General features: G+C 58.1%; 3 protein-coding genes across 4 annotated transcripts; 1 reads left to right on the forward strand and 2 right to left on the reverse strand.

Annotated features, from left to right (window-relative positions):
* Positions 1-91: 91 nt before the first annotated feature.
* Positions 92-10,194, forward strand: LOC119102468 (3-hydroxy-3-methylglutaryl-coenzyme A reductase-like). The gene is given in 12 exon segments (XM_037225840.1): positions 92-97; positions 505-811; positions 1,086-1,114; positions 1,117-1,214; positions 1,926-2,103; positions 2,613-2,719; positions 3,059-3,173; positions 3,175-3,264; positions 3,647-3,821; positions 6,193-6,331; positions 7,719-7,734; positions 8,278-10,194. Coding segments are annotated over 12 exon segments (1,341 nt in total). The 3' UTR covers positions 8,359-10,194.
* A 166-nt stretch (positions 10,195-10,360) lies between these two features.
* Positions 10,361-16,999, reverse strand: LOC119103508 (GTP-binding protein Rit1). 2 transcript variants are annotated; one of them, XM_037227080.1, is made up of 5 exons: positions 16,939-16,999; positions 14,414-14,593; positions 13,554-13,819; positions 13,045-13,188; positions 10,361-12,263 (listed from the first exon to the last, which is right to left on the reverse strand). In XM_037227080.1, exons 2-5 carry the CDS (start codon positions 14,577-14,579, stop codon positions 12,126-12,128), a joined length of 714 nt encoding a protein of 237 aa, XP_037082975.1. In that variant the 5' UTR covers positions 14,580-14,593; positions 16,939-16,999; the 3' UTR covers positions 10,361-12,125. The 2 variants fall into 2 exon arrangements, with proteins under 2 accessions (XP_037082975.1, XP_037082976.1); XM_037227081.1 differs by lacking the exon at positions 16,939-16,999 and adding an exon at positions 16,517-16,589.
* A 4,011-nt stretch (positions 17,000-21,010) lies between these two features.
* On the reverse strand, positions 21,011-22,850 carry LOC119103509 (uncharacterized). Its single transcript, XM_037227082.1, has 3 exons — positions 22,484-22,850; positions 21,798-21,918; positions 21,011-21,305 (listed from the first exon to the last, which is right to left on the reverse strand). Exons 1-3 carry the CDS (start codon positions 22,779-22,781, stop codon positions 21,197-21,199), a joined length of 528 nt encoding a protein of 175 aa, XP_037082977.1. The 5' UTR covers positions 22,782-22,850; the 3' UTR covers positions 21,011-21,196.
* Between the last annotated feature and the right edge of the window lie 982 nt (positions 22,851-23,832).

Below are 23,832 nucleotides of genomic sequence, written 5' to 3' on the forward strand. Positions count from 1 at the left end.
ATGTAATGACTACGTCAGAAGGTTGGTCTCTAAACCAGACATGTTTCTTTTAACGCAGGTTCTTTGATGACCATTTTATTGGCGGACGAGAATGGCAGTTATTCACTTATGATGTGTATGTGCCTTCCAACATAGACATGACACTGGATAAGCTCGGCTTACGTTGGTTCTAGTAAGTACATTAGTGATCCACCAGGTTTGAGTTCAAATCTAACTCGTGTCGTAAGTTTTCCACATCGTCGGGTCCGTGTCTGACGCGCCTTCGGGTCCGAGTCTGAGGCTTGACTCTCAGTCCGACTCCATAGCTTTTCCAGTTGCCGAGTCCGACTCAGGTCCGAGTCATCTCATGTCACCCGACTCAGTGGAGCTCCTGTCCCCCACGGCCCCAGTCCGGACTCGATCCTGCGTCTTGCCACTCCCTGAGCTCGTCCAGCGCGGGCCTGGAGCCCGTCAGTGGGGCGACGCTGCTGACCGGCGCCGCCTGTCGGCCGCCGACAGGAGGAGGGCGCCGACTCGCTGTCGGACGCCGAGCTGCTGGCGCTGCTGCGCGCGCGCCGGCTGCGCGCCTACCAGCTGGAGGCGCGGCTGGCCGACCCGGAGCGGGCCGTGGACGTGCGCCGCCAGCACGTGACCGAGGCCGGCCACCTGCTGGACGCCATGGACGAGCTGCCGTACCGGGGATACGAGTACGAGCGCGTGATGGGCGCCTGCTGCGAGAACGTGGTGGGCTTCATGCCGCTGCCGCTGGGCGTGGTGGGGCCGCTCACGCTCGACAACAGGCAGTACTACGTGCCGCTGGCCACCACCGAAGGTAGGCGGCGTTGGCGGGTGGCGGGCCGGTGTGAGGCCGGTGCTGGGCCCACGGGTGGCTCAGTGCGGCGTCCGTCGCTGCCGCGGTGTTGTCAGTGTTGCCGGCTTGTTGAAGAACATGTATACTGCAGTGTGTGTGCATGCGTGGCACCTGAACGGGCATATGGTCTCGTCTCATCTCGCGCGGGCACCCCGCACCTCCCGTGTTTCCGCTGTGACGCGCAGCAGGTACCTGACGCTGCTCTGACCGGGCCGTTGCCCCGCCCCTCCCCCAGGAGCGCTGGTGGCCAGCACCAACCGCGGCTTGTCTGGCCGTGCGCAAGTGTGGCGTCAAACAGCTACATCGTGGGCGACGGCATGACCCGGGCGCCGGTCATCGAGTGTGTGTCGGCCAATCAGGAGAGGTGCGTGACCCGCTGACGGAGAGGCAAGGCCAGCCGGGGTGTCGGCTCGGCGCTCCCCCGTCGTCAGCGCAGGCCTGGCGGTCCGGCCCCCGAGCCCGGCCCAGCCGGCGGTGCTGGCGCCAGCTCCCAGACCGATCATCCACCCGTACACTATGTACCAGGCGTCACTGATTTGTAGTTGGGACCGCATTGCTTCCAAACACTCTCTGAAACTGGCTGAGGGGAGGGGAAGGGGTAACTTACGAGCGGCGCTGGTCTTCGCAGTGCTGTCTGGCATTCGCGGTGCTGTCTGGTGCTGCGTTGCTGTCTGGTTTTGCTGCCTGGTTTTCGCGGCACCGTCTGTATCGCGCCGCGTCAGACGTTACCTCATTTTCGCGGCGGCTACGGTGGCGGCTGCTTTGTGTCCTGCATTGGGCCCTAGGCCTCGCTCTTTCCGAGCCAGTCAGTCCCTCTGCGAGTGGAAGCCGGAGTATTGGAGAATGCACACAGCCGGCCGAGTGGTCTGTCCGCTGTCTGGCCGAGTACGGCGGGCGCTGATATCCCCTCTATCTGGATGAGTTACGGCGGGCGCTGATTGTCCCCTCTGGCCTGGCCGAGTGCGGCGGGCGCTGATGTCCCCTCTGTCTGGCCGAGTACGGCGGGCGCTGATCTCTCCGCTGTCTGGTCGAGTGCGGCGGGCGCTGATCTCTCCACTGTGTGGCCGTCGCGCAGTGACATCCTGTTCTGGCTGGAGACGACGGACGGCTTCCACGCCGTCAAGCTGGCCTTCGACTCGACGTCACGCTTCGCCCGCCTCAAGAACGTCGAGGTCAGCATGTTCGGCCGTCAGCTGTTCGTCCGCTTCGTGGCCAAGACGGGCGACGCCATGGGCATGAACATGGTGTCCAAGGTGAGCGTAATGGCAGCGGCGACGTCTCCATAGGGTGGGTGGGTGGAGGGATTTCAAAGGTGGAAGACCGCTTATTGCCTTTCAAAAGGGTTTTGTTTTTTTAGGGAAATGTGCATTGGTGGCTGAGCCGTGGTGAGTCGTTCTGTCCCTCTGTTCAAGCAACCCGCTTCATGATAAAAGGTAGCTGTATCATGATGTTACCGGCGTGCGCCTGAGTCCACCCCTGCTCGCGCCGCCAGTGCTGCTGCACCTCGGTACGCCGCTGCCCCGAGCGGCGGTGTACTGCCTGGGGCACCGCCCGCCGGGGTCGGCGCCGCCTGCTCGCCTCGCGTGTTAAGACAGTTACCGTCTCGCAGCGCTCGTGTCTGGTCTGCATGACCGTGGTCTGACTGAAGGGAGCGCGAGCAGATGGAACACGTAAGACTGGAATAGTAACGTTTTGCCGTGGACTGTCTGATGTTGCCGCGCCGTTGTAAGGGCACGTCACACTGTGCCGCTGCCTCCTGCAGGGGACGGAGAAGGCGCTGGAGCACATACAGCAGCTCTTCCCCGAGATCGTCATCACCAGCGTCAGCAGCAACGTCTGTACGGACAAGAAGCCGTCGGCCGTGAACTGGTGCGTGCCCGGACGTGGGCGGTCGGTCGGGTGGCGCCACTTGGAACCCATCCCGCGGCAGACAATGGGGAGGACCGGGAGCGAGCTCGGAGCGCCGGACGGCGGCAGAGGGTGCCACCTGCGCGTCCGGACTCGCTACGGGTGTTCGACAGCATCACAATGCGTGTGGATTTTCGCCAGAGTCGATAACTAGGGCAGTCATTAGGACGGACCCAGCTTTAAACCAAGCGTCCTGTTACCAAGCGTGCGGTGTCGGCCGATAGGACTGCTGTGACGCTCCACGCGCCTCTCGCGGGTGGTAGTGTGGACCGGCGTCTGATGGTGGCGGCGTCTCGGCAGGATCCGCGGCCGCGGTAAGTCGGTCATCTGCGAGGCGGTGGTGCCGGCCGATGTGGTCACCAGCGTGCTGAAGACCACCGTGCCGGCCATGGTGAACCTGGCCATCAAGAAGAACCCTGATCGGCTCGGCGGTAGCAGGAAGCATCGGCGGCAACAACGCGCACGCCGCCAACATTGTCACCGCCATCTACATTGCCACTGGCCAGGTCAGGCTTCGGCGGGTGCCGAGAGAGGGCAGCGGAGGGCTGTGACGCGTGTGGTGGGACGTTTTGTTACTCTCGCTTGAACGACCTGGAGGTTAGCAGGATCAGCAATGAGCCCAACTTTCTCGACAGAGGCTACCTCCAGCGTATTTCTAATTGCATGCCCCGTCATGTGTGGCTAGCTGTGACAATTGTGTCTCTGAGAAGTGGTAGTATCATCACCGGTGTACGCCCTTGCTTGTGTGTACTCAAGGGTTCTTTATGCGTGCGTTTTAATGGCTGATCGGTGAGGCCTTCGCTGCGTGCGACGTGCGCGCGTCTCGCCGCCCGCTTGTATGACTCCCGTCAACCCCGTCGACACGCGCCGGGGACCTCTGCTCGCCAGGACCCGGCCCAGAACGTGTGCAGCAGCAACTGCATGACGCTGCTGGAGCCGTGGGGCGAGACGGGCGAGGACCTGTACGTCACGTGCACCATGCCCTGCCTGGAGGTGGGCACGGTGGGTGGCGGCACCGTCCTCAAGGCGCAGCGCGCCTGCCTGCGCATGCTCGGCTGCCAGGGTAAGTACCGGGTGGTGGCGGTTGACGGGGCGGGTACGGGGCGGCAACGGATGACGGGATGGGTACCGGGCGGGGACGACTGGCGAGTGTGCCGGTTCAAGGACGAGCAGGCGTTGCTGTCGTGGCTTACGTCCTCCGAGCTCCTCTAGCTGTTGTGGCACGTGGTTTAACATCTTGGTGTATCGGGGACATTTGTAGCACTGATGTGCACGAAATGTGCTTTTCAGTATTGCCTTCATGCCGGTGTGTTGTGAAAATTGTGCTCGAATCTGTTGCCGCCGCGCCGGCGTCTTTAGCTGACGTGTATCTGGGAGAGGGTCCATACAGGCCGCGACCGTACCCTCCTTCGGCCGCGGCCGTACCTTCTCTCGGCCGCGGCCGCACCCTCTCTCGGCCGCGGCCGCACCCTCTCTATGCCGCGGCCGCACCCTCTCTATACCGCGGCCGCACCCTCTCTCGGCCGCGGCCGCACCCTCTCTATGCCGCGGCCGCACCCTCTCTATGCCGCGGCCGCACCCTCTCTCGGCCGCGGCCGCACCCTCTCTATGCCCGCGGGCCGCACCCATCTCATATGCCGCGCGCCCCGCACCTCTCTATGCCGCGGCCGCCCCCTCTAAGCCGCGGCCCGCACCCTCTCGAGGCCGCGGCCGCACCCTCTATTCTGCGGGGCCGCCACCCTCTATGCCGTGGCCGCACCTCTCTATGGCCGCGGCCGCCACCCTCTCTAGGCCGCGGCCCGCACCCTCTATTCTGCGGCCGCACCCTCTATGCCGTTGGCCGCACCCTCTCTATGCCGCGGCCGCACACCTCTATGCCGCGGCCGCACCCCTCTCTATGCCGCGGCGCACCCTCTCTATGCCGCGGGCCGCACCTCTCTATGCCGCGGCCGCACCCTCTATGCCGTGGCCGCACCCTCTCTATGCCGCGGCCGCACCCTCTCTATGCCGCGGCCGCACCCTCTCTAGGCCGCAGCCGCACCCTCTATTCTGCGGCCGCACCCTCTATGCCGTGGCCGCACCCTCTCTATGCCGCGGCCGCACCCTCTCTATGCCGCGGCCGCACCCTCTCTATGCCACGGCCGCACCATCTCTGCGCCGCGGCCGCACCCTCTCTATGCCGCGGCCGCACCCTCTCTAGGCCGCAGCCGCACCCTCTATTCTGCGGCCGCACCCTCTATGCCGTGGCCGCACCCTCTCTATGCCGCGGCCGCACCCTCTCTATGCCGCGGCCGCACCCTCTCTATGCCACGGCCGCACCATCTCTGCGCCGCGGCCGCACCCTCTCTATGCCGCGGCCGCACCCTCTCTATGCCGCGGCCGCACCCTCTCTATGCCGCGGCCGCACCCTCTCTATGCCGCGGCCGCACCCTCTCTCGGCCGCGGCCGTACCCTCTCTATGCCGCGGCCGCACCCTCTCTATGCCGCGGCCGCACCCTCTCTCGGCCGCGGCCGCACCCTCTCTCGGCCGCGACCGTACCCTCTTTCGGCCGCGGCCGCACCCTCTCTATGCCGTGGCCGCACCCTCTCTAAGCCGCGGCCGCACCCTCTCCAGGCCGCGGCCGCATCCTCTATGCCGTGGCCGCACCCTCTCTATGCCGCGGCCGCACCCTCTCTAAGCCGCGGCCGCACCCTCTCTAGGCCGCGGCCGCACCCTCTATTCTGCGGCCGCACCCTCTATGCCGTGGCCGCACCCTCTCTATGCCGCGGCCGCACCCTCTCTAGGCCGCGGCCGCACCCTCTATTCTGCGGCCGCACCCTCTCTAGGCCGCGGCCGCACCCTCTAGGCCGCGGCCGCACCCTCTCTAGGCCGCGGCCGCACCCTCTCTAGGGGCCGCGGCCGCACCCTCTCTAGGCCGCGGCCGCACCCTCTATTCTGCGGCCGCACCCTCTCTTTGCCGCGGCCGCACCCTCTCTAGGCCGCGACCGCACCCTCTATGCCGTGGCCGCACCCTCTCTAGGCCGCGGCCGCGCCCCCTATTCTGCGGCCGCACCCTCTCTAGGCCGCGGCCGCACCCTCTCTAGGCCGCGGCCGCACCCTCTCTAGGGGCCGCGGCCGCACCCTCTCTAGGCCGCTGCCGCACCCTCTCTAGGGGCCGCGGCCGCACCCTCTGGGGGCCGCGGCCGCACCCTCTAGGCCGCGGCCGCACCCTCTCTGGGGGCCGCGGCCGCACCCTCTCTAGGCCGCGGCCGCACCCTCTCTATGCCGCGGCCGCACCCTCTCTAGGCCGTGGCCGCACCCTCTCTATGCCGCGGCCGCACCCTCTCTAGGCCGCGGCCGCACCCTCTCTAGGGGCTGCGGCCGCACCCTCTCTGGGGGCCGCGGCCGCAGCCTCTCTCGTCGCCCGTCAACGTGACGCTCGGCTCTCCGGCAGGCGCCAACGCTAGCCAACCGGGTCAGAACGCCCGACAGCTGGCCAGCGTGGTGTGCGCCACCGTGCTGGCTGGCGAGCTGTCGCTGCTGGCCGCTCAGAGCGCCGGGCACCTCGTCAAGAGCCACATGACGCTCAACAGGTGGGTGATGGCGGCGGGCGGTGGCGGCGGCCGGGCGGACCATGGTTAGCGCTCGCCATCTGACGGGTACAGGCAACGATCCATTCTCGGCGCACTGTAACGCTCTGGTATGGTGTGGCCTGATGTTCTGTTCGTGCAGTGCTCAGCTCGCTCAGGACGATGCCGATCGGGCTGTCAGTGCGCTTCGCGCGGGTGCTGGATCGGTATGTGTTATTTTTAGTGATGGATGCCTCGTAAACCACCAGTCAGCTTCGCTGAAACAGTCCACTGATCAGCTCCAAGGGATGAAATAGTTGAAACATGCTTCAGTTAGCGGATTTTTATCTTTTCAACACGGTACAACTCTCAGCAGGGACGCCCCCCCCGCCCCTGTTCCAATAACGTGGGCTTTTGTATACCTCCCGTGCGGACCCGTCACGGCACCCACAGTGGATTATTTTCGTGCGATATTGCGTCATCTGATCTGTGGTCCCGTGGTGCCATTCACATGGCCATAACTACACAAGCAAAGCGGAAATCTGCAGCATGAAAAGGATGCTTTCACTCGATGCTAGTTCCAGAATGTGCGATCTTTACCGCGCGGACATTTGCAGGAGTTTTCGGTCGCACAATGCGTCCACCCGGCCCAGCTTGTTATAAATGGCCGCGGCTGTTCTGTTAGACCTGATAACGGCACGGCCAGACTCAGAGTATTAGTTCAGCAATGGATGAATTATTTTAAAACGTACCGAGACGAGGGTCCTATTGGATGCTTCATTGATGGATTCATGGTGGGACATCCTCAGAATGCATCGGTCCGGAAGGATCACCTTGCAGTGCAGTTTGATCGTCCTGGTAGAGCCGTACCCGTGCGAAGTGTGGTTAGACCTGAGTCTGATCTAAGTCTGATTTGAGCCTGATCTGAGCGTGACCTAGGCCTGATCTTAGCCTGATCTGAGCTTTACCTGGGCCTGGTCTGAGCTTGATCTGAGCGTGACGTGGGCCTGATCTGAGCATGATCTGAGCCCGGCCTGGGCCTGTTCTGAGCCTGATCTGAGCTTTACCTGGGCCTGATCTGAGCCTGATCTGAGCCTGACCTGAGCCTGATCTGGGGCTTATCTGAGCCTGATCTGAGCCTGACCTGAGCGAAATCGGAGCCTGACCTGAGCCTGATCTGAGTCTGATCTTGTCCGGTAGGCTAATTGATCGACAGCCACATGGCTTAAAGGTGGCGTAATGCAGCTCAAACAGGTGTGTGTAAGCTGACTGACCACCCTAGGGTTAAATCGTATATGGCTGCCGAAAATTCATTGGGTTCTCATTTGTGCTGATGCATCAGGAAACATGGTGCATTATGATGGTGTATCATAAGCGATGGCGTTATAATAACTCAAACTCATTGTTTTAGACAACCTGTGGAGGACGTAAGTGGATGCGTTTACTACTAATGTCGTTGCATAGCCGCTGTGTTGTTGCCCATTTTGAGCACAATGGCGGCAGTCTTACTCGATGTTTTATGCTTTGCTTATTGGCTCTGGCGTCCGGGTTCCGTTCTTGGTTGTGTGCGTCGGTACATATTGTGCCTGCTACAATCAGATACGGTTTGAATGAGCGTTATTTGCAACACGAGTGCCTGATCACATACTTTTAAGGTGTGTTGGACGCGTGCCTGATGCCAACCAAACTATCTTGCACAGCATGTCCGCTTTTTTGTTTTTTTGTCGATCCGTGTTCTTCAAATGAACTGATTGTGAGGGACAAGCGATCAGACTTGATGTCACGTGATATAGTTGGCTATCAGGTGAAGAAAATCACCTCTCTTAAGCTGATGCATGACGAGCCTTGTGTCGTCAGGCGTTGAGCGTCGACACGCGAGGTGTGCTCAGCATGTGCTCCTCTCCGGGCCGGTGTCCACTCGCCGCCCGTCCGACCGCGGGGCGTGACGCACTCTCTCGGACCGTTCTCAGGAACGCGACTCCTCGGACCAGCCGCCAGGAAGCGCTCAACCGCTAGCGGCAGTCGCTGCGCTCGGCTGCATCACCAGCTAGGGCCGGCTCCGAGCCTGAGCGCGGGGACGGGCCGGCGTCGGTGGCTACTGCCCAGCTAGGGCCGGCTCCGAGCCAGGAGGCGCTGAACCGCTAGCGGCAGTCGCCGCGCTCGGCTGCATCACCAGCTAGGGCCGGCTCTGAGCGAGGAGGCGCTGAACCGCTAGCCGCAGCCGCTGCTGCCGGCGGCTGCTGACGGGCCTCGCCATGCGGCGGTCAGGCTCACGTTCCTGGGCTTCCGCCTCGCACCCAGCCGCCTCGTCTCCGCCCGGCCGACAGCCCCGACCAGGGACGTCACCAAGACCTGAGGCTCTGGGGGAGACAACTGACGACCAGTGCGTGTGTGTGTGTGTGTGCGTGGGGTACCCAGACTGGTACCTTGCGGTTCAAACCGAGGATGAGTGGCTAAGCTGTTGCAATTAGGCTTGTGTGTGTGCTGTCATCGCATCAGGCGGGGATTCGGAGGTGGCGTGGCGCCTCGGGGGACGTGCCTGGTTCCAGCGGGACAGTGTAACCCGGCCGACCGGGCGGCTGGACCGGCCCGGTCCCCGCCTGGCGCTGGCCGAGACCGCCCGTCGACGCTGCTGCCGCCGACCCGCCCCACAAAATACTCGGCGTGTGTGCGTGGTGTACTTGGAGTGGTGGATGAGGGAGTGCACGGGAATGTGCAGAGGTGGTGTTCTGGAGGCCGGCTCCTGTTTGATCTGTTCCCTGGGAAAACGGGTGTTGAGATGTGTACCTCGTGCCGGGGCGTCGGCGTCAGCGAAAGGCCGCGAGGGACTGCCGTGAAGGGGTCTGCTGGGAGCAACTGTCGTCGTGAAGCGATCTGTTGGTAGGAACTGCCGTGAAAGGGCCTGTTGAGAATACGTGTGTGTTGCGTGGTAATGGGCCCGCCTGTTGCATCCCCTGCTAGCGTTCGTGGTACGGTCTGTCTTTCAACTCCGCAAGTCCTAGATCCTTTAGTTATATCTTTGCACCCCTACCTCGTGTATGCATGAAGCGATGTTAATTAGTTTTACATTTATTTATTTATTAGCCCCGTGTTGAACACGACTCAGGATAGCTTCTGACGCGTGGTGCCGTTGAAGTCGTATGACATGGACGCGGTGGGCTGTATGAATTCGGGGAGCATTTGGCCCGTTCAGTTTAAGTTGGTGTAGGAAATGGAAAATAATACCATGCCTAGTATTTCGTGAGAAAATCCCATCGCCATGGCTCTCGAGGGCAGCTATTTCTGTCCTCAAAATGGAAAGCCGTCCCTGTCATGCGCACCAAAGATGACGTTTGTGCCCAGCAGCGCGCTGGTGGCTGCACCAGCGAATTTCTAGCAACGTGACGAGCGCTGCTGCCCAGCGTTAGGGAAAATATTTAACCGATCATGTTTGCTACAGTCCAGCAGCCAGCTTATTCGTGAGGGTTTAGAAAGAGTACTAATTTGCGCCGAAAACGCCCCAATGCGCGGTAATCTTCGTGTGAAACATAAGCCGCGCGCTCCCAGGTTGCCGCAATGGCGCATAAGCTACTGCCGAGATTTCCTATGTGTAGGACACATCGCTCCAGCCCAGCTCCTTCAGCTTGTCCGTGCCTGCTGCCACACTTCATTGGCGCCGTGTGGTGGTGGAACGAATTGCCGTGCTTTGATTCGACGTCCACACAGTCGCGCGTTCCCCAGCGGTGCTGTGACTCGTCTGCTACCAGTCAGCTCGCCGTCGTTGACGTAATTTTTAGTGATGCGCGAGTGCGAGCGAACGTTTTAGTGTTTGAACTGATCACTGATGTATCCTCTGAATCATATGGCTCTGGATATGTATTTATTTTCGCATGCAAGAATACAGAAGGCGACGCTGGTAAGCTGGGACTGAGGTGATGGGCCGCGCGGTCGCGAGCGACGTCGGAGTGGAACGGATCCATCCAGGCCGTTGGCCTCGGAATGCACTTCCCACCTAAGTTAGCTGCCCCGCCACACAGCGGTCCTCGCTCAGTTTTTCCGGGTGGAGAGACGCCGTCAGCCGTCACGTGTATTATAAGCACCGGCAAATACCTATTACAGCGATGGCCATCGGCTCCAGTCAGGTGGGGAACAGTCGTTAGCTTACAGAGGCACAGCTGCTGCCCGGGCTCAGCTGTAGCACGGCGGAATAACCGCTCGCCAAAGCGCGCCTTGGTCAGCAATTCGTTGTGCTGGTGCGCCATTGTACACTGCACACTTGTGCGAACACGAAATCCGTCTTCCTATCACAGAGCCTGGCTGTATGCAGCCGAATGTCTATGGGCTTGAACAGCACCTGTGATGTTAAGATGCAATCTACTAAAACATGATCCGGCCGAGAACAATAAAATGTGCACACACAAAAAAAAACACCAGTCGATTTCATCAAGCGAAAGGACACCTAAGCCGTTTCTATACTGTAGTGTGCGTTACGAGCTGGAGTAAGTCAGTGAGGCAAACAAGGTCACAGCTTCCACGCTAACAAGACATAACTTAAAAAGACATCCATTAATTCGGTTATGAAACTGAACACTAGTGTCAGGACCAACCGCAAAGCAAGAGTAAATACGCCGATAGGTTGTGAGACGCTGCGCCCCCGCTTCTCTGCCGAGGCCCCGACGAGACGACCTGAACAGCCTGGACGTCTCGCGCTGGCTCATGATACCGACAATCAACACGCATGTGGCCGCAATAACGGCAGGCACGGCCGTTTGTCTCGAGTTGCCGTTCGACCCCTCTAAAGCCTCGTAAGCAAGTTGTACGCTGGGAAGACCATGCGGTTCTGCGATGCTCCTCTAAACATCGCATTTCGAAAGCAAGTTCTGGCAACAAAACCAATAAAACATGACAACCAGCCCTATTGGTCTACGTAAACTGACTAGACGAACAAAAGCGGCGGCAAGAGCGCGCGCCGCACCACGACGCGTTCAGCGAGGCCTTAGCAGCGACTCCATGCATCAGCCGCCAACGGCACGGCGCACTATCGCCTATCCCCAAACAAAGCCAACAATTGGCCACAAGGTCAGTAGAGATTTATACAGCCTGCAGCGGCATAGGACTAGCGCAAGCAGCGTCACCCGCATCAGCCGCAGCGGCTGGACTTCCACCACTGCGTCAGTCATCAGCCCACAACAGTTCATCCGGCATCAGCCTCAACAGCGAACTGGATGCCCTGACCAGCCTTAGCAGCGAACTCTGTGCCCGTACCAGCCAGGGCAGCCTGAAACTCCATCCCCGCACCGGTCGTGGAAGGGCTGCCTCCAGGGACAGACGGGTCGGGGTCTGGCCTCCACACCAGCGTCAGGACGTGACCTCCGACGGCTAGCCCTCAGAACCTCTTCTCGTCCTCAGAATAGCCATTCCGCAGCCTCCGAACGTTTCTCTGCAGCTACTGGCGACCACGTTGATCCGTCTCGGCCGCCCACTCCAGTGTGCAGGGCGCGCCTCAGCCGTGGAGCGCAGGCGCAGGGAGGGCGTGGGCGGCGACCGACACGGCCCTCGGCCGCACGGTCCCGCGGCGCGTACACAGCGGCGCCGACGTAGCCGAGGCGCCGAGCAACACCTGCTGAAGCGGCCTGCGCTGGGCCCGAGCCAAGCGGCGCTGCAGCAACGCTACGCTCGGCAGCAGAGCAGCGGTCCTCGCCGGCCGGCCGCTGCTCGCCGCTGCTTGAGAGACCTCAGGGAATGACCCGCGCAGCTGCCTCTGCTGGCCGGTCGGCGTACTCTGCTAACCAGGTCACGCACCATGACCTGACGAGCGGCGGCGGCCGTGGCCGGGCCGCTACACTGTGGCGGGCGACTTGAGCCGGTCGCGACGGCGGCGCCGGAACGCCAGCGACACGAGGCTGCAGAGCCGGTGCCAGCGCTTGCGGATGCGCGGCGCGACGCCCGTCCGCCGCCGCTGGCGCCGCTGCTCCTCCTGCCGGCGGCCGGACGGCGGCCCGAGAGTCAGCCGCCACCCAGTGAGCGCTGCCCTCCCCCCGCCCCGCCCACACAGAGCGTCAGTCCCACACTAAAGCGGCCGACTCCCCCACCCAGCCCAGACAGAGCGGACAGAGCGTCAGTCCCACACAACAGCGGGCCGACTCCCCCACCCAGCCCAGACAGAGCAGACAGAGCGGCAGTTCCACACAACAGCAGGTCAACTCCCCCACCCGGCCCAGGCAGAGCGGACATAAAACCAGCTGCAAACAACAAGACAACGCAGTTTCCAGCCGAACCCCTGGCCGCGGTTCCACAGGATTTTCCCAACATGCCTATTACCATTGCCTACCACGCTTTTATCATTTACAATCCTTTCACTGAAACATGGCCTTTCCCGCGCGTTGCTTACCGTCCATACGCTATCTAACCTCCCCGTCGCCGGCTCCGTGGCTCAGTTGGCGGTGATTGGGACATACGTTGACCGACATACGACAGGAGCGTGGTTCCGGCCCGAGCACTGCTTACGCGACTCCTCAATGCCGGCCGCTGGCAAACGGCCGAGATAGCCTGATTGGTGCGGCGTTCGAGTCGCGCCCTTGCATGGGACGTACACACATTTGACCTACAGCTGAAGCAAAGAGTATTTGTTGGACGGGACCTGCTCTCCATGAACAGTGGGGCTTGAGGTCTTCAGAGCAAGCTGAATCCTGCAAGGGATCTGAACCCCAAGCTGTGTGAACAAAGCGGTCCATCACATTCCTGATGCAGAAGCTTACCTCGGTCTTATCTCGCTCCTGGCTGCGGATGATACGCACTAGAGCGTGGAACGAGTCGTCAACGAACCGGCGATATGCGGCCGAGGTCTCGAAAAAGGGCGCGTTCAGCTCGCGGGCCAGGTCCCGGCCCTCCTCGGGCGTCACCTGCCGGCACCAGGGCACCGTTACCTCGCGTGCTGCACCTTACCCCATCGCAACTTGTGTACGCAACTTGTACACATTGCTGACAACTACGGGGGTCTGTCGGAAGTCAGAAATACATCTGGCTTTTCCACACGGGATTGGCAGGGCTGGGCTCGGTCGGAGATCGGATCTTTCTGGTTCGTTAACGCCACGCCATGCTTGACCTCCGACCTCAAACGCACCTAAACCCACTTCATGTGAATATTTTCAGCAGGGTAGCCGTCAGCCAACCTATATATGTCCACGTGCCGCGTCGGCCCTGGACGCGGCTGCCGCCACCGTGCCGTGCCGTGCCCTTTAGGTGCCGGCCAGCTGGCGGTGCCCACCTTGCGCCGCTGGTCCAAGTCAAGCTTGCAGCCGACGATGACCAGCGGTACGTCGTCAGAGGCGCGCACGCGGCTCAACAGGCGACGATACTCGGCCACCTCCTCGAAGCTGCGACGGTCGCAGATGCTGTAGCAGATGATGAAGCCCTCGCCGCAGCGCATGTACTGCTCCTTCATGGCGGTGAACTCCACCTGGCCGGCCGTGTCCAGGATGTCGAGCAGCGCCGGCTCGCCATCTATCACCGCCTGCTGCTGGTACGCGTCCTCTGCGACCATGGACACACCGCACCCTCTCAGCGCCCGGCCGTCAGGCTCGCCACGCCCTCTCACGGGAGCGGCTGCACCGGAACCGGCCGCCTGGTTCGCCACGCCCTCCCAGCGCCCGGCCAAACGGCCGTCAGGCCCGCCACGCCCTCTCACGGGAGCCGCTGCACCGGACTCGGCCGACTGCATACCACTGATATCGGGAGTGATGCAGCCTGGGAGCCGTTACCAGCACGGTGCCTACCTGCCCGCCTACAGACTCACATCACAGCGCAGTTTGTTGGACAATCAGACACAGAGAAATGGGACAGAAGACACTAGCTGGGCCGTGTAAATTCATGCATTCGCAAAGTAATAACTTCGTCCTGGCTGTTGTTGTCTCTAGTTGAGGCGAATCACCGGGTGAGCGCCCGCTTTATGCTGCGTCTCAGCCCACCAACGACATCTGTGTCGGGTTACAAGCCCGCTGGCGACAGCGCGTGCTCCCCAGCTCCTGCGTCACTCAACGACCACAATGTTTTCCGACATGCCACAGCTCGCCGAATCAGAGCGGTCGAACCGCAAACACACGTGGCCGTGACGCATCGCCGACTCACCGATGGTGGGGTCATGATACTCGATGAAGTTGTGACTGACGAACTGCAGGACCAGGGCCGACTTGCCGACGCCACCCTCGCCCAGCACCACCACCTTGTAGACGCGCAGTCGGCTGCGGCCGGGCCGCGCCGCGCGCGACTCAGCGCACGGCGTCAGCTGCGGCATGGCCTCATGCCCGCCTGCGACACAGAGGGCCCGACGTCACACGGCGGCCACACGCCTCTGGCGAGGGTCGCACGCCCTCCTGCGACACAGCGACCTCGGCGTCACACGACGGGTACGCACCTCTGGCGAGGGCCTCACGCCCGCCTGCGACACAGCGATCTCGGCGTCACACGACGGCCACGCACCCCTAGCGAGGGCGTCATGACGGCCTCCAGCGCAGCGGGGCTCGACGGACCGCAGCGGAGGCGCCGGCGGGGGCAGCGCTGAGTCACCACTGCGACGGAGGCGGCCGCCCGCGGCGCAGGTGCGCACACTCGGCCGCTGACTGCGCAAGTCAGCACCCACTACCGTGGGGATGGATGGGATGTGCTCTCACAGCTCACAAACCAATGCAGTATGCCTCTGCGTCCTGGTCAGTAGTCGCTAACCTCACAATCAAAACAATCCAGTTCTTGGCTGGAAATATATACTTTTGCTGTGCCTGAATGCATGATTCAAGACAATGCTTACTCTTAAATGGGGCTGGGTGCAAAATGATCATTGCATTAGACATGCTGGTAAAAACAAATAAACAACAATAACAAAACAACAACCCTTAAATGGAGTTTATATTAACATAGTTCACACACAAGGTTCTAGAAATAGCAGAAGTGCTAGCTGCAACTGTTTCAGCTATGAGCCCTCTTCAATGCTCTTCTCAGAGGTGGGAGCAAATTGTGGGATGGCAAACAGCACAATCCACTTACAGCAGCAGCAAAATAAGGAAAACCAAGAGAGGTACACAGCCAACACAGCTGAAATTAGCACACTGGCTCTTTCCAGAGGCACATCATGATCCAGCAAACAGATACTCACCAGGGATGCTGGATCATAACACAACCTGGCCATTTCAGTGTCATGTTTGAAAACCCTTATCATGCAGTTTTTGGTTCATATCATGACTTAAAAATGAAAAATCCTGGTGAATCCAGTTTGAACACATCAAATGAATTCAGTCTCCCATGCACAGACTTGGGACAGAAATGGCATGGCTGATACAGGCCAGTGTTCATTTATACAGCCTTGGATAAGCCTGCACCTAGCCTTGAGTAAAAAATCAAAGTGTGCCTGTCAGGGTAGCTGTAAATAATCCTGTTTACCTATGGTAACAGTTTGGCAACACTCTTTATGTCCAGTCAACATGGAAAATCCTCATTCTACAATTCAACACTACTAATTTTGAAGTACAGGGATGTCCCAACACATTCACATTTCAATTTTGAACATTGGTGGCTATAATTCATATTTATTTTGTGTGGGTGGGTAAAGTGATCCTGTCTGTCTGCAAAACATGCCAGAGACTGATTTTATATTTGGAGGAGCAGAAAGAAGCTTTCCCTGAGATAGTAGCTTTTCTCCTTAAGAACATCCAATTGCTAACCTTACATGCCTCCAAACCATGATTACAACTAGCTATGACCATATCTCTAAAATGACTTAACTATGGCTTAAAATCTGAGAAAGTTAAGCAAGTTGTGCCATGCTTATGAGATTCATTCCCAGCAAAATCAAAATGCATTTCTATTAGCTAAAATAACTCACAATGACTGAGTATATTCCCAGTTTCATGAAAAATCTTTTAAATTCTGTGTGGTCCTTTAACAGAAAAACTGATCACTCCCCACACTGGGTAACAACCAGTATTATATCACTGTAATTATAAAATGTATTGCACAGAGCTGATGCTTCAGGGAGCCATGATGATGTGAATGTAATTTGAATCCAAATTCCCCCCCCCAAAAAAATTTTTGCACATAAATTTTAAAATTCAACACAACCTGTCCTGTCCTAAACTTGAGGCATGCAAGCTTGAGGTTAACCACAACAATGTTGCAAAACTCATCTCAGTAAAGCAATTTTTAGAAACTGGCTTTGATCATTTGATCTTGTTTACACACCTGGGATTGTCTGTTCATTAAAGACTGGCCAGCATCTGGAAAGTGAATCCTAAACTTGGAGCCCTTTTAAAAGATCGTGGTGATGGGTTCAATCCCTCCTCAAACATTTTCTGTAAACTAGATCAACCAGAGATCTTTCATTTCCTTGTGACACATCAAGATGAGCAATGATCATCAAAGAATCTAGTGAAATTTAAATTTAGTTCCTGGATGGAAAATTTTATGTTGAGTCTAGTTCTCAAGAAGTCCTCATTTGTCCGTCTTGAGGCACAACATAATATGAGGGCGAAGGCTGCCGCGGGTGGCTGCTCAGCAGCGTAACCAATAGGAGGGTCTCGCCTGGAGTAATCAGTGCTTAACGGAGAAGGCTGAAATGCCCAGCGATCGTGTACCGCGATTTGAGGATAGTCACTCAAACATACCTATCCCTTCCCCACTCGTCCGCCTCCCACGACCATCCGCGCACCATCACCAACAACCAGGGCAAACCAAGGGCCGAGCAATACAACGCCCAACACACCATACGCAGGCGTATTTATTCTGGCAGGTGTGAAAATTCCACTGCAAGCAGAAATATGCTGCAAAGCTACCAAAATAGAGGTTTTTACCCAGCTCCCAGAACCTACTGTTGTACACGCAGGTGGTACAGAGAATAAATTTGCATGTTGACCATGGAAGTGACGTGGGTGGTATGGGTGGTACTCCTGGGATACAAGCATACGAGTAAAAGGTGAGGTAGGGTAGGCAAAGGCAAGCATACAAGTAAAACGGAGAGGGACCATTACGAGTCAGGGCTTCATAGAAAACAACGCGAGTTGCGCCACCTCCAGGGGAGGTGGCGCAACTCGTGTCTCCTGGGCCAAAGACGCGATAATCGCGCAGGGGGCAGTGGAGGCTACTCACCCCCCCCCCCCCCAACTTGAAAGCTGGGACAAGGTGTATGTGAAAGTCCGTCCCGGTGGCTCAGTCGGTTAGAGCGCCTGCATTCCGATCCACCCACCCGTGGGAGGGTGGGTGCAAGCTTTAGGGCGCTCGCTATTTGCCCTTGGCAGGTAAGGTCCGCGGCTGGTGGCAGCGGTCGCGCTAAAAGGCCAGTTGACGTCAGAGGGCAGGACGGACTGTGCCGAACAGTGCGGCACGTTAAGCTTTCGCCACTAAATTCTGCCTTTGCCTGGAATTGCGCGATCAGATGGCGGGGTTCAAGGCTCACACAACAAGCACTGCTCAGCGTGAGCGCTGATCCCAGAAATCTATCCCTTCAAACGGTTCGGATCAAATTTATAAAAACAAATTCATTCTGGCTTGTCGAGGGCTCATACTGGGCCAGCACGGTAGCGAATGGTTCCTTTGGATGGGCGAAGGGTTGCTTCGGAACCCTTCGGCCCAAAAGAGAGCAATTCTGAGGCTGAAGAGGGTCGATTCTGGCCCGTCGGGAACCATTTCGTGGACAGCCTATTATTGACCGTGACAGGCCCATTTCGGTCTTTAAGGAGGTCATTCTGGACTTAAGAGCGTCCGTTCTGGCCTGCACATGACTCATTATGGCATGCAGATCCAGTGTGACCTGTAGAAGGTCCATTATTTTCTTCGATAGCTTAACTTCATTCTCACTTGTAGAGTCAGAATGAAGTTAATACTTTGACTTCATCCTGGCCTGTAGGGGCCCACTACCTAATGAGAACCCAGTTTGGTATCTTGGACTACCCCGAACTTCAACATAGGCAGCACGGCCCCCCCCCCCCCCCAGCACCCCCCCCCCCCCTTGCACCCAAATCATCCTTGGCTACATTATCGTCGTTTGCATACATAACGTAATCAGCGCGGCGTTAGGCCGTGCTGATCTAGGCCCATCTAGGCTGATCTAGACCAGGCGCAGGCCCAGCCGCAGTCCACCACAGGAACGGACTAGTCTGCGTCTGCGTCTGCGTCTGTGGCTAGGCCTGGGCCTGGTACTGCAGCTGGGTCTGGGCCTAGTACTGCGGCTGGGCCTGGGCCTGGGACGGCAGCTGGGCCTGGGTGTGGGACTAAGGCTGGGACTGGGCCTGGGACTGCGGCTGGGCCTAGGACTGAGGCTGGGACTGGGCCTGAGACTGGAACTGGGGCTGGGCCTGGGCCTGGGACTGCGGCTGGGACTGGGACTGAGGCTGGGACTGGACCTGGGACTGGGAGTGGGGCTGGCACTGAGGCTGGAGTTGGGGCTGGTAATGAGGCTGGGACTGGGATTGGTACTGCGCTGACACTGAGGCTGGGGCTGGGGCTGGAGCTGGGGCTTGGCTAGGGTTTGGGCAAGGGCTAGGGCCGTGGCTTTGCATAATGTGGCTAAGGGCAACGGATTCAGGGAAGGCAGGGTGCAGTTACCCCGCCAAATCCGGGCAATATTCAACATGGCAGCAGTACACACTACGAAAGAGGCAAGTTAGGTCGGCCCTCCCTAGCCTCCACATCGCCTCGGGTTCATCGCTGCCGTGCACGGCACGACAGGACAGAAGACGGGACTGGAGGGGGGGGGGGGGGGGGTATGCAGGAGGCAACAACAGTACTAAACAGGCTGGCAGAAATGTACAGCGTAGAAGAACACAGGACAAAAACAGCAGCATGGGACAGGGTAGGAAGTAGGGACACAAAGCAGGGCAGCAAATGATAGCACAGGGCACAAGACGACAGGAAAACGGGGCTGAGGGTAGGGCTAAGGGTTATGAGGGCTGGAAGCTAAGATGGCTGAGGGATAAGAGGGCTGATGGCTAAGAGGGCTGAGGGCTAAGAGGATTGAGGGTTAAGAAGAGTGAGGGCTGAGTGTGTTAAAAAAGTGCGTTGCGTAAGATGGATTCTAGGTATACACGACAGGCTCCAGAGATGACAGGACAGATCAAGACGGAGAAACAAGGAGGAAGACAGCACACCACAGCATGGCACAGCACGGAATGTGGTGGAGCTAACGAATTCCCTACTGGCTGAAGGCCAGGCAAAAAGCTACGCTAAGCCGGCTTATGCCATGCGGCGACAACGAAGAGAGGGACAGAAACCTGTGTCACATTAAACAGGCTACCTTTTCTAAAGGAAAATCAACAAATTACAAGTTCACATGTTTATTCACACAAAACATACAAAACACGAAAAGAACACAACACAAGACAGTAAGACGCACGTGAACGTCGGTCGGGCTCGCTTGGCTCCACCAAGCGCGCCGGCTCGAGTGCCGTTGGCTGGCGCGGCTCACGGCGGACTGCCACAGCCGTGCCGCAGCTTGCGCTGCCGACCGGAAGCACGTCATTGGTGCACACGTGGCCCACGTGCCGCGCCGCGAACGCCCAGCTTGGCCAAGTCGGGAGCGCTTGTATATGCCGGCTGGGCAGTCAAAGCGGGTTATAGCAAAGCTTGACCGGATCAGTGCCTACTCCCGAAATGCAAGGAACTCGTTTGGCGAAGACCAGCCAGTATGCGCAACCCGGGTAGTCTATTCGAGGTAGCTGTGAACCATACTAGGGATGCGGGAGCGGAACGGTAAAGGCGTGCTCTTCCATGCGCTCTCCTCCGTGGTCTAAAGGTGCCCTTCTCCATTCTTCTCCCTGCTTGCACGCATACCATCGGATAATACCTCAAAGCGGCGCGCGGCACCGCCACAATCGCCGGTTGTTATAATAAGTCAGCCCATTGGCAGGGCAGACTTGCGTGAAACGAGCGCTGGGAGCAGGCCACCCGAGAGACTGCGTTGCTCAGCAGACCGAGCACGAGTTCGTCACAGACCTGCCAGACCATGCCAGGGCGAATGCCGACGTTCGGAAAGCCCTAGCAACTGCGTGACACCCGGGACCTGATGTGCGGAACAACGCATTGGTCTTATTCAGTCATCTACAATATGAATGTCTGCCAACACGCAGCCATCACGCGCTAGTGGTGGAAGGTCCGATGTCGCACGTCGCAACCTCGCATGGAACGCGTCGCATGTCGCATGGCGACTGAAGGGCAGCCGTTGGTTTAATCATCCAACGTGTGCATATTAGTTTTACATCCTTTCTCTTCTGTTTCATTTCATGTGCGAAATACTGGGCTGGCCAACGGTCGTGCCAAAATATTACACACAAATACAATTTCAAAGTTACGAGAGCTCCTAGCAACCGGCAAAACCCAAGGGATCTGCAAAGTAAAAAAAATCGCTCACTTCTATAAACATGACATTTTTGTTGCAGCTCTATGGAAGCAACTATCTATACAACTTCTGTCATTACCAAACTGCATTTTGCTATGCTCGTCATGGTGGTAAATGGGCGTGGTACATGTGCACTGTACCATGGTACAGTGGCACACCAGGGAGGCTGTCGATGCCATGATGCCGCATGCCCGGGATGTAGGATTATGCTGACGATTGCATCTTTCGCTATTGTAAGGGAGGCCGCCCTGGGTTCAGTGTTCCGCTTCCGTGCCAATCCACTCTTCCCATCATGTGCTGCTTCCTGTCCATAACTGAGCATAAACAGCAAACGAACAAACTGCAGGTTCTCAGTACAGCCGGCATCAATTACGAACAAGTCATAGCACGCACAAATACTTCATTGAACATGTACACACTGACCAGTGCTCAAACAAAGTTGACAATATTGGGTTCCCTCGACATGATGAGCATGGCTCCTTGAGCTGCAGAGCGTGAGTTGTGTTGACACGTCGGTGCTCTTCGCAGACGCATCAGAGCTCGGGATTGCACTTGTAGTAAGGACAGCAGTGTGGGTACCGTCGGTTCCTCTCTTCGTAAATGACACAGGCATAGTTGCTGTTATAGTACTCCGTTTTGCACCTAAAAAAAAACCAACAAAAAAAAAACAGATGTGACACTCAGACCTTGCAACACAAACAGAGTAGCGTAACCGTTCAATCAGACTGCCCAAGTTGAATGAACTCTCAAAATAATCTCATTTTTCGAAATAACCTTTGAAACTTTTGAAAGAGCTGAGTAATGAAGGAAACAAGGCTATTCACCACGTGTAGCGCATGACGTTCACACCTATCGCTTATTTAGACAAGAATAGCCGTCTGAACCCAAATAAAGACAGTCAATTTAACCAATCGACATTTCAAGCAAAAAATGCGGCTTGTACATGAAACTAAAGCAGGCAAAACATATCGCCCTAAACACAAATTTACTCCGTCGAGGTAAAAAAAGACTCAGTTAAGTCACATGTCCAGAATGGCTACCAGGAAATGGGCATACGCCTTCATTGTTCGATCCTTGTCTTTTTCAGGACAACGCTTATGTCGCACTCGTTCATTTTACCAGTTTTCTTATTACCTGTCCTCTGAGACGTAGTAGTTGTAGCCGAACTTGACGCACGTGCCCCTCCTGCAGCCGGGCAGGTACCAGCTCTGCCCCGGCTGGTACATTTCACCGTTGATGCTGCAGCCGATCTCAGCTGAGGGAAGAGGGGATGGGGCTTCGTCACAGTGCGCGACGCTGGCTTCCTTCTCTAAAACCGCTGATTGTCTCAGAGGCCTCTAGACCATCCCTCAGAAGCCACATCTTACCCTCATCGAATATAAAACGAATATATGCTGAACATATAACTCCACTCGATCCCACTCGCGCGCGAGAGCAAAGAGAGCGAGAGAGAGAGAGAGAGAGAGAGAGAGAGAGAGAGAGAGAGAGAGAGAGAGAGAGAGAGAGAGAGAGAGAGAGAGAGAGAGAGAGAGAGAGAGAGAGAGAGAGAGAGAGAGAGAGAGAGAGAGAGAGAGAGAGAGAGAGAGAGAGAGAGAGAGAGAGAGAGAGAGAGTGAGCGTTGGGGAAGGTTAGAATGTTAGAAGGTTGGCGAAGGAAGACTGAGAGGCGCCATTGGTGGCATGCTTCGTCTTTTGTCGATGTCTTGGCACTGGCGTCATTTCAAGCCATCTGTGTTGGCAGCCATGCATGGGCTATACATTGATGCCGCACATATATTCACGACGCCATTTCTGGCCGCCGTGAGCAGCCGAAGCACTCACCAGGGCCGTGGCCAGGGCCTTGCCAGGCAGGATCCCGGTTGAAGCCGTCGTGCGGCGGCTGACTCGGGATGAAGTCATTCTGCTGCCAGTGAGGGCTGAAGAAGTCGCGCTGACTCTGCCGGTGTGCGAAGCTGCTGCGCCGACGAGGCTGCTGGCCGGCAAGACCGAGGCGTCTTGGACTAATCTGGAGAGCGAGCCCCCGCTCCCTGCGCTGCTCCCACACCGGCCGGTCAGCCAGCGCTGGGCCCAGCGCGGCGGACACGAAGACCAGCACAAGTACACCGACGCGGGCGGCCATCTGCGGGGCGCGGCAGGAGGCCGGGGCTGGTCCGCCAGCCACGAGCGACTGCCCGGCGGCTGGGGCACAGCGCGGGCCCGCGCGGGGGCTGGCCCGCTCGCCCGCTCGCCGGCCAACACCCGTCACTGGCGAAACTGAGCGACGCGCCGCTTTCGTGGTCGCGTCGCCGCCACGGTCCAGTGAGCAGCGCCACTTTCGCCGTCGCGTCCGGCGCTCGCACGGGCGGACCGGCGTCAGCTGCCGGCTGGAGTTTGCTCAGGGCAGTACCGACGATAGTAGTTTGCACCGAGCTCCAGCATAACAGTAGGTGCGCTGGCACCGTGCTATGAATTATTGACATTTCCTTATTTGACTTTGAGAGAACGGTGTCCGTTGCTATCATCAAGATGTTCTGTGAACTCATTTTAACTCGGCAAGATGCATCAGGCTGCATGAGGCCAAAGCAAAAGTGCAGCCTGGTGGACAGTCTCTGCAGCAGACTGGTTGGCCACTGGGCTTTACTCAGCGCGCGCGTTCGAAAAGCACGCGAACGAAACGAGTTTCCACTTCGAACGCGCTCGCTTTTGTGGAAGTTCTCGCACTTACGGTTGCCAGGTTCTTCGCCAGAAAGCTCATGCGGCACGTGCCATCTTGGTTGCCTATTTATTGACGTATTATGTATCAATTACTTTATTCATCAATTACGCCTACCTAACTTGTCCATTCATCCAAATCAGGCTGATGCTTATGCTCGCCTTACTTATTCTGAATCTTTCAGCCAAAAAATGCCACGGGAAAGGTCACCTTCAATTTCCATCTTCGCCAGTTGGGCTCAACCACGAAACTTGTGCGAATATGTAAATCCCGGGCGTCGCGCCCGCTCAAAGAAGGCTCCAGACGCGGCGAGTGAGCGTTGGCGAGCCAAACCGCTTCAACACCACCGGTGTGTTTGGGAAATTCCCGCTGGGGGAAGCTAGCGCTGTCACAGTCCACACTGTGAACGTGACAGCTCTCCAGGCTGGAGGCTACTTACAGCTTGGTCTAATCAGTTATCAAATCTGCAGTGGGCATT

Source organism: Pollicipes pollicipes, unplaced genomic scaffold (genome assembly GCF_011947565.3).
Source record: "Pollicipes pollicipes isolate AB1234 unplaced genomic scaffold, Ppol_2.1 Scaffold_5724;HRSCAF=6776_pilon_pilon_pilon, whole genome shotgun sequence".
NCBI lineage: Eukaryota > Metazoa > Arthropoda > Thecostraca > Pollicipedomorpha > Pollicipedidae > Pollicipes > Pollicipes pollicipes.

Excerpts from the sequence above, each read along its gene's own strand:
- LOC119103508 (XM_037227080.1), bottom strand. The coding sequence starts at position 14,579 with ATGCCGCAGCTGACGCCGTGCGCTGAGTCGCGCGCGGCGCGGCCCGGC. Across the intron at positions 13,820-14,413 it reads GTATCATGACCCCACCATCG|AGGACGCGTACCAGCAGCAG; the intron begins GTGAGTCGGCGA and ends CCATGGTCGCAG. Across the intron at positions 12,264-13,044 it reads AGGAGCGAGATAAGACCGAG|GAGGAGCAGCGGCGCCAGCG; the intron begins GTAAGCTTCTGC and ends GGCCGCCGGCAG.
- LOC119103509 (XM_037227082.1), bottom strand. The coding sequence starts at position 22,781 with ATGGCCGCCCGCGTCGGTGTACTTGTGCTGGTCTTCGTGTCCGCCGCG. Across the intron at positions 21,919-22,483 it reads AGGCCCTGGCCACGGCCCTG|CTGAGATCGGCTGCAGCATC; the intron begins GTGAGTGCTTCG and ends CTCTTCCCTCAG. Across the intron at positions 21,306-21,797 it reads TACTACGTCTCAGAGGACAG|GTGCAAAACGGAGTACTATA; the intron begins GTAATAAGAAAA and ends GTTTTTTTTTAG.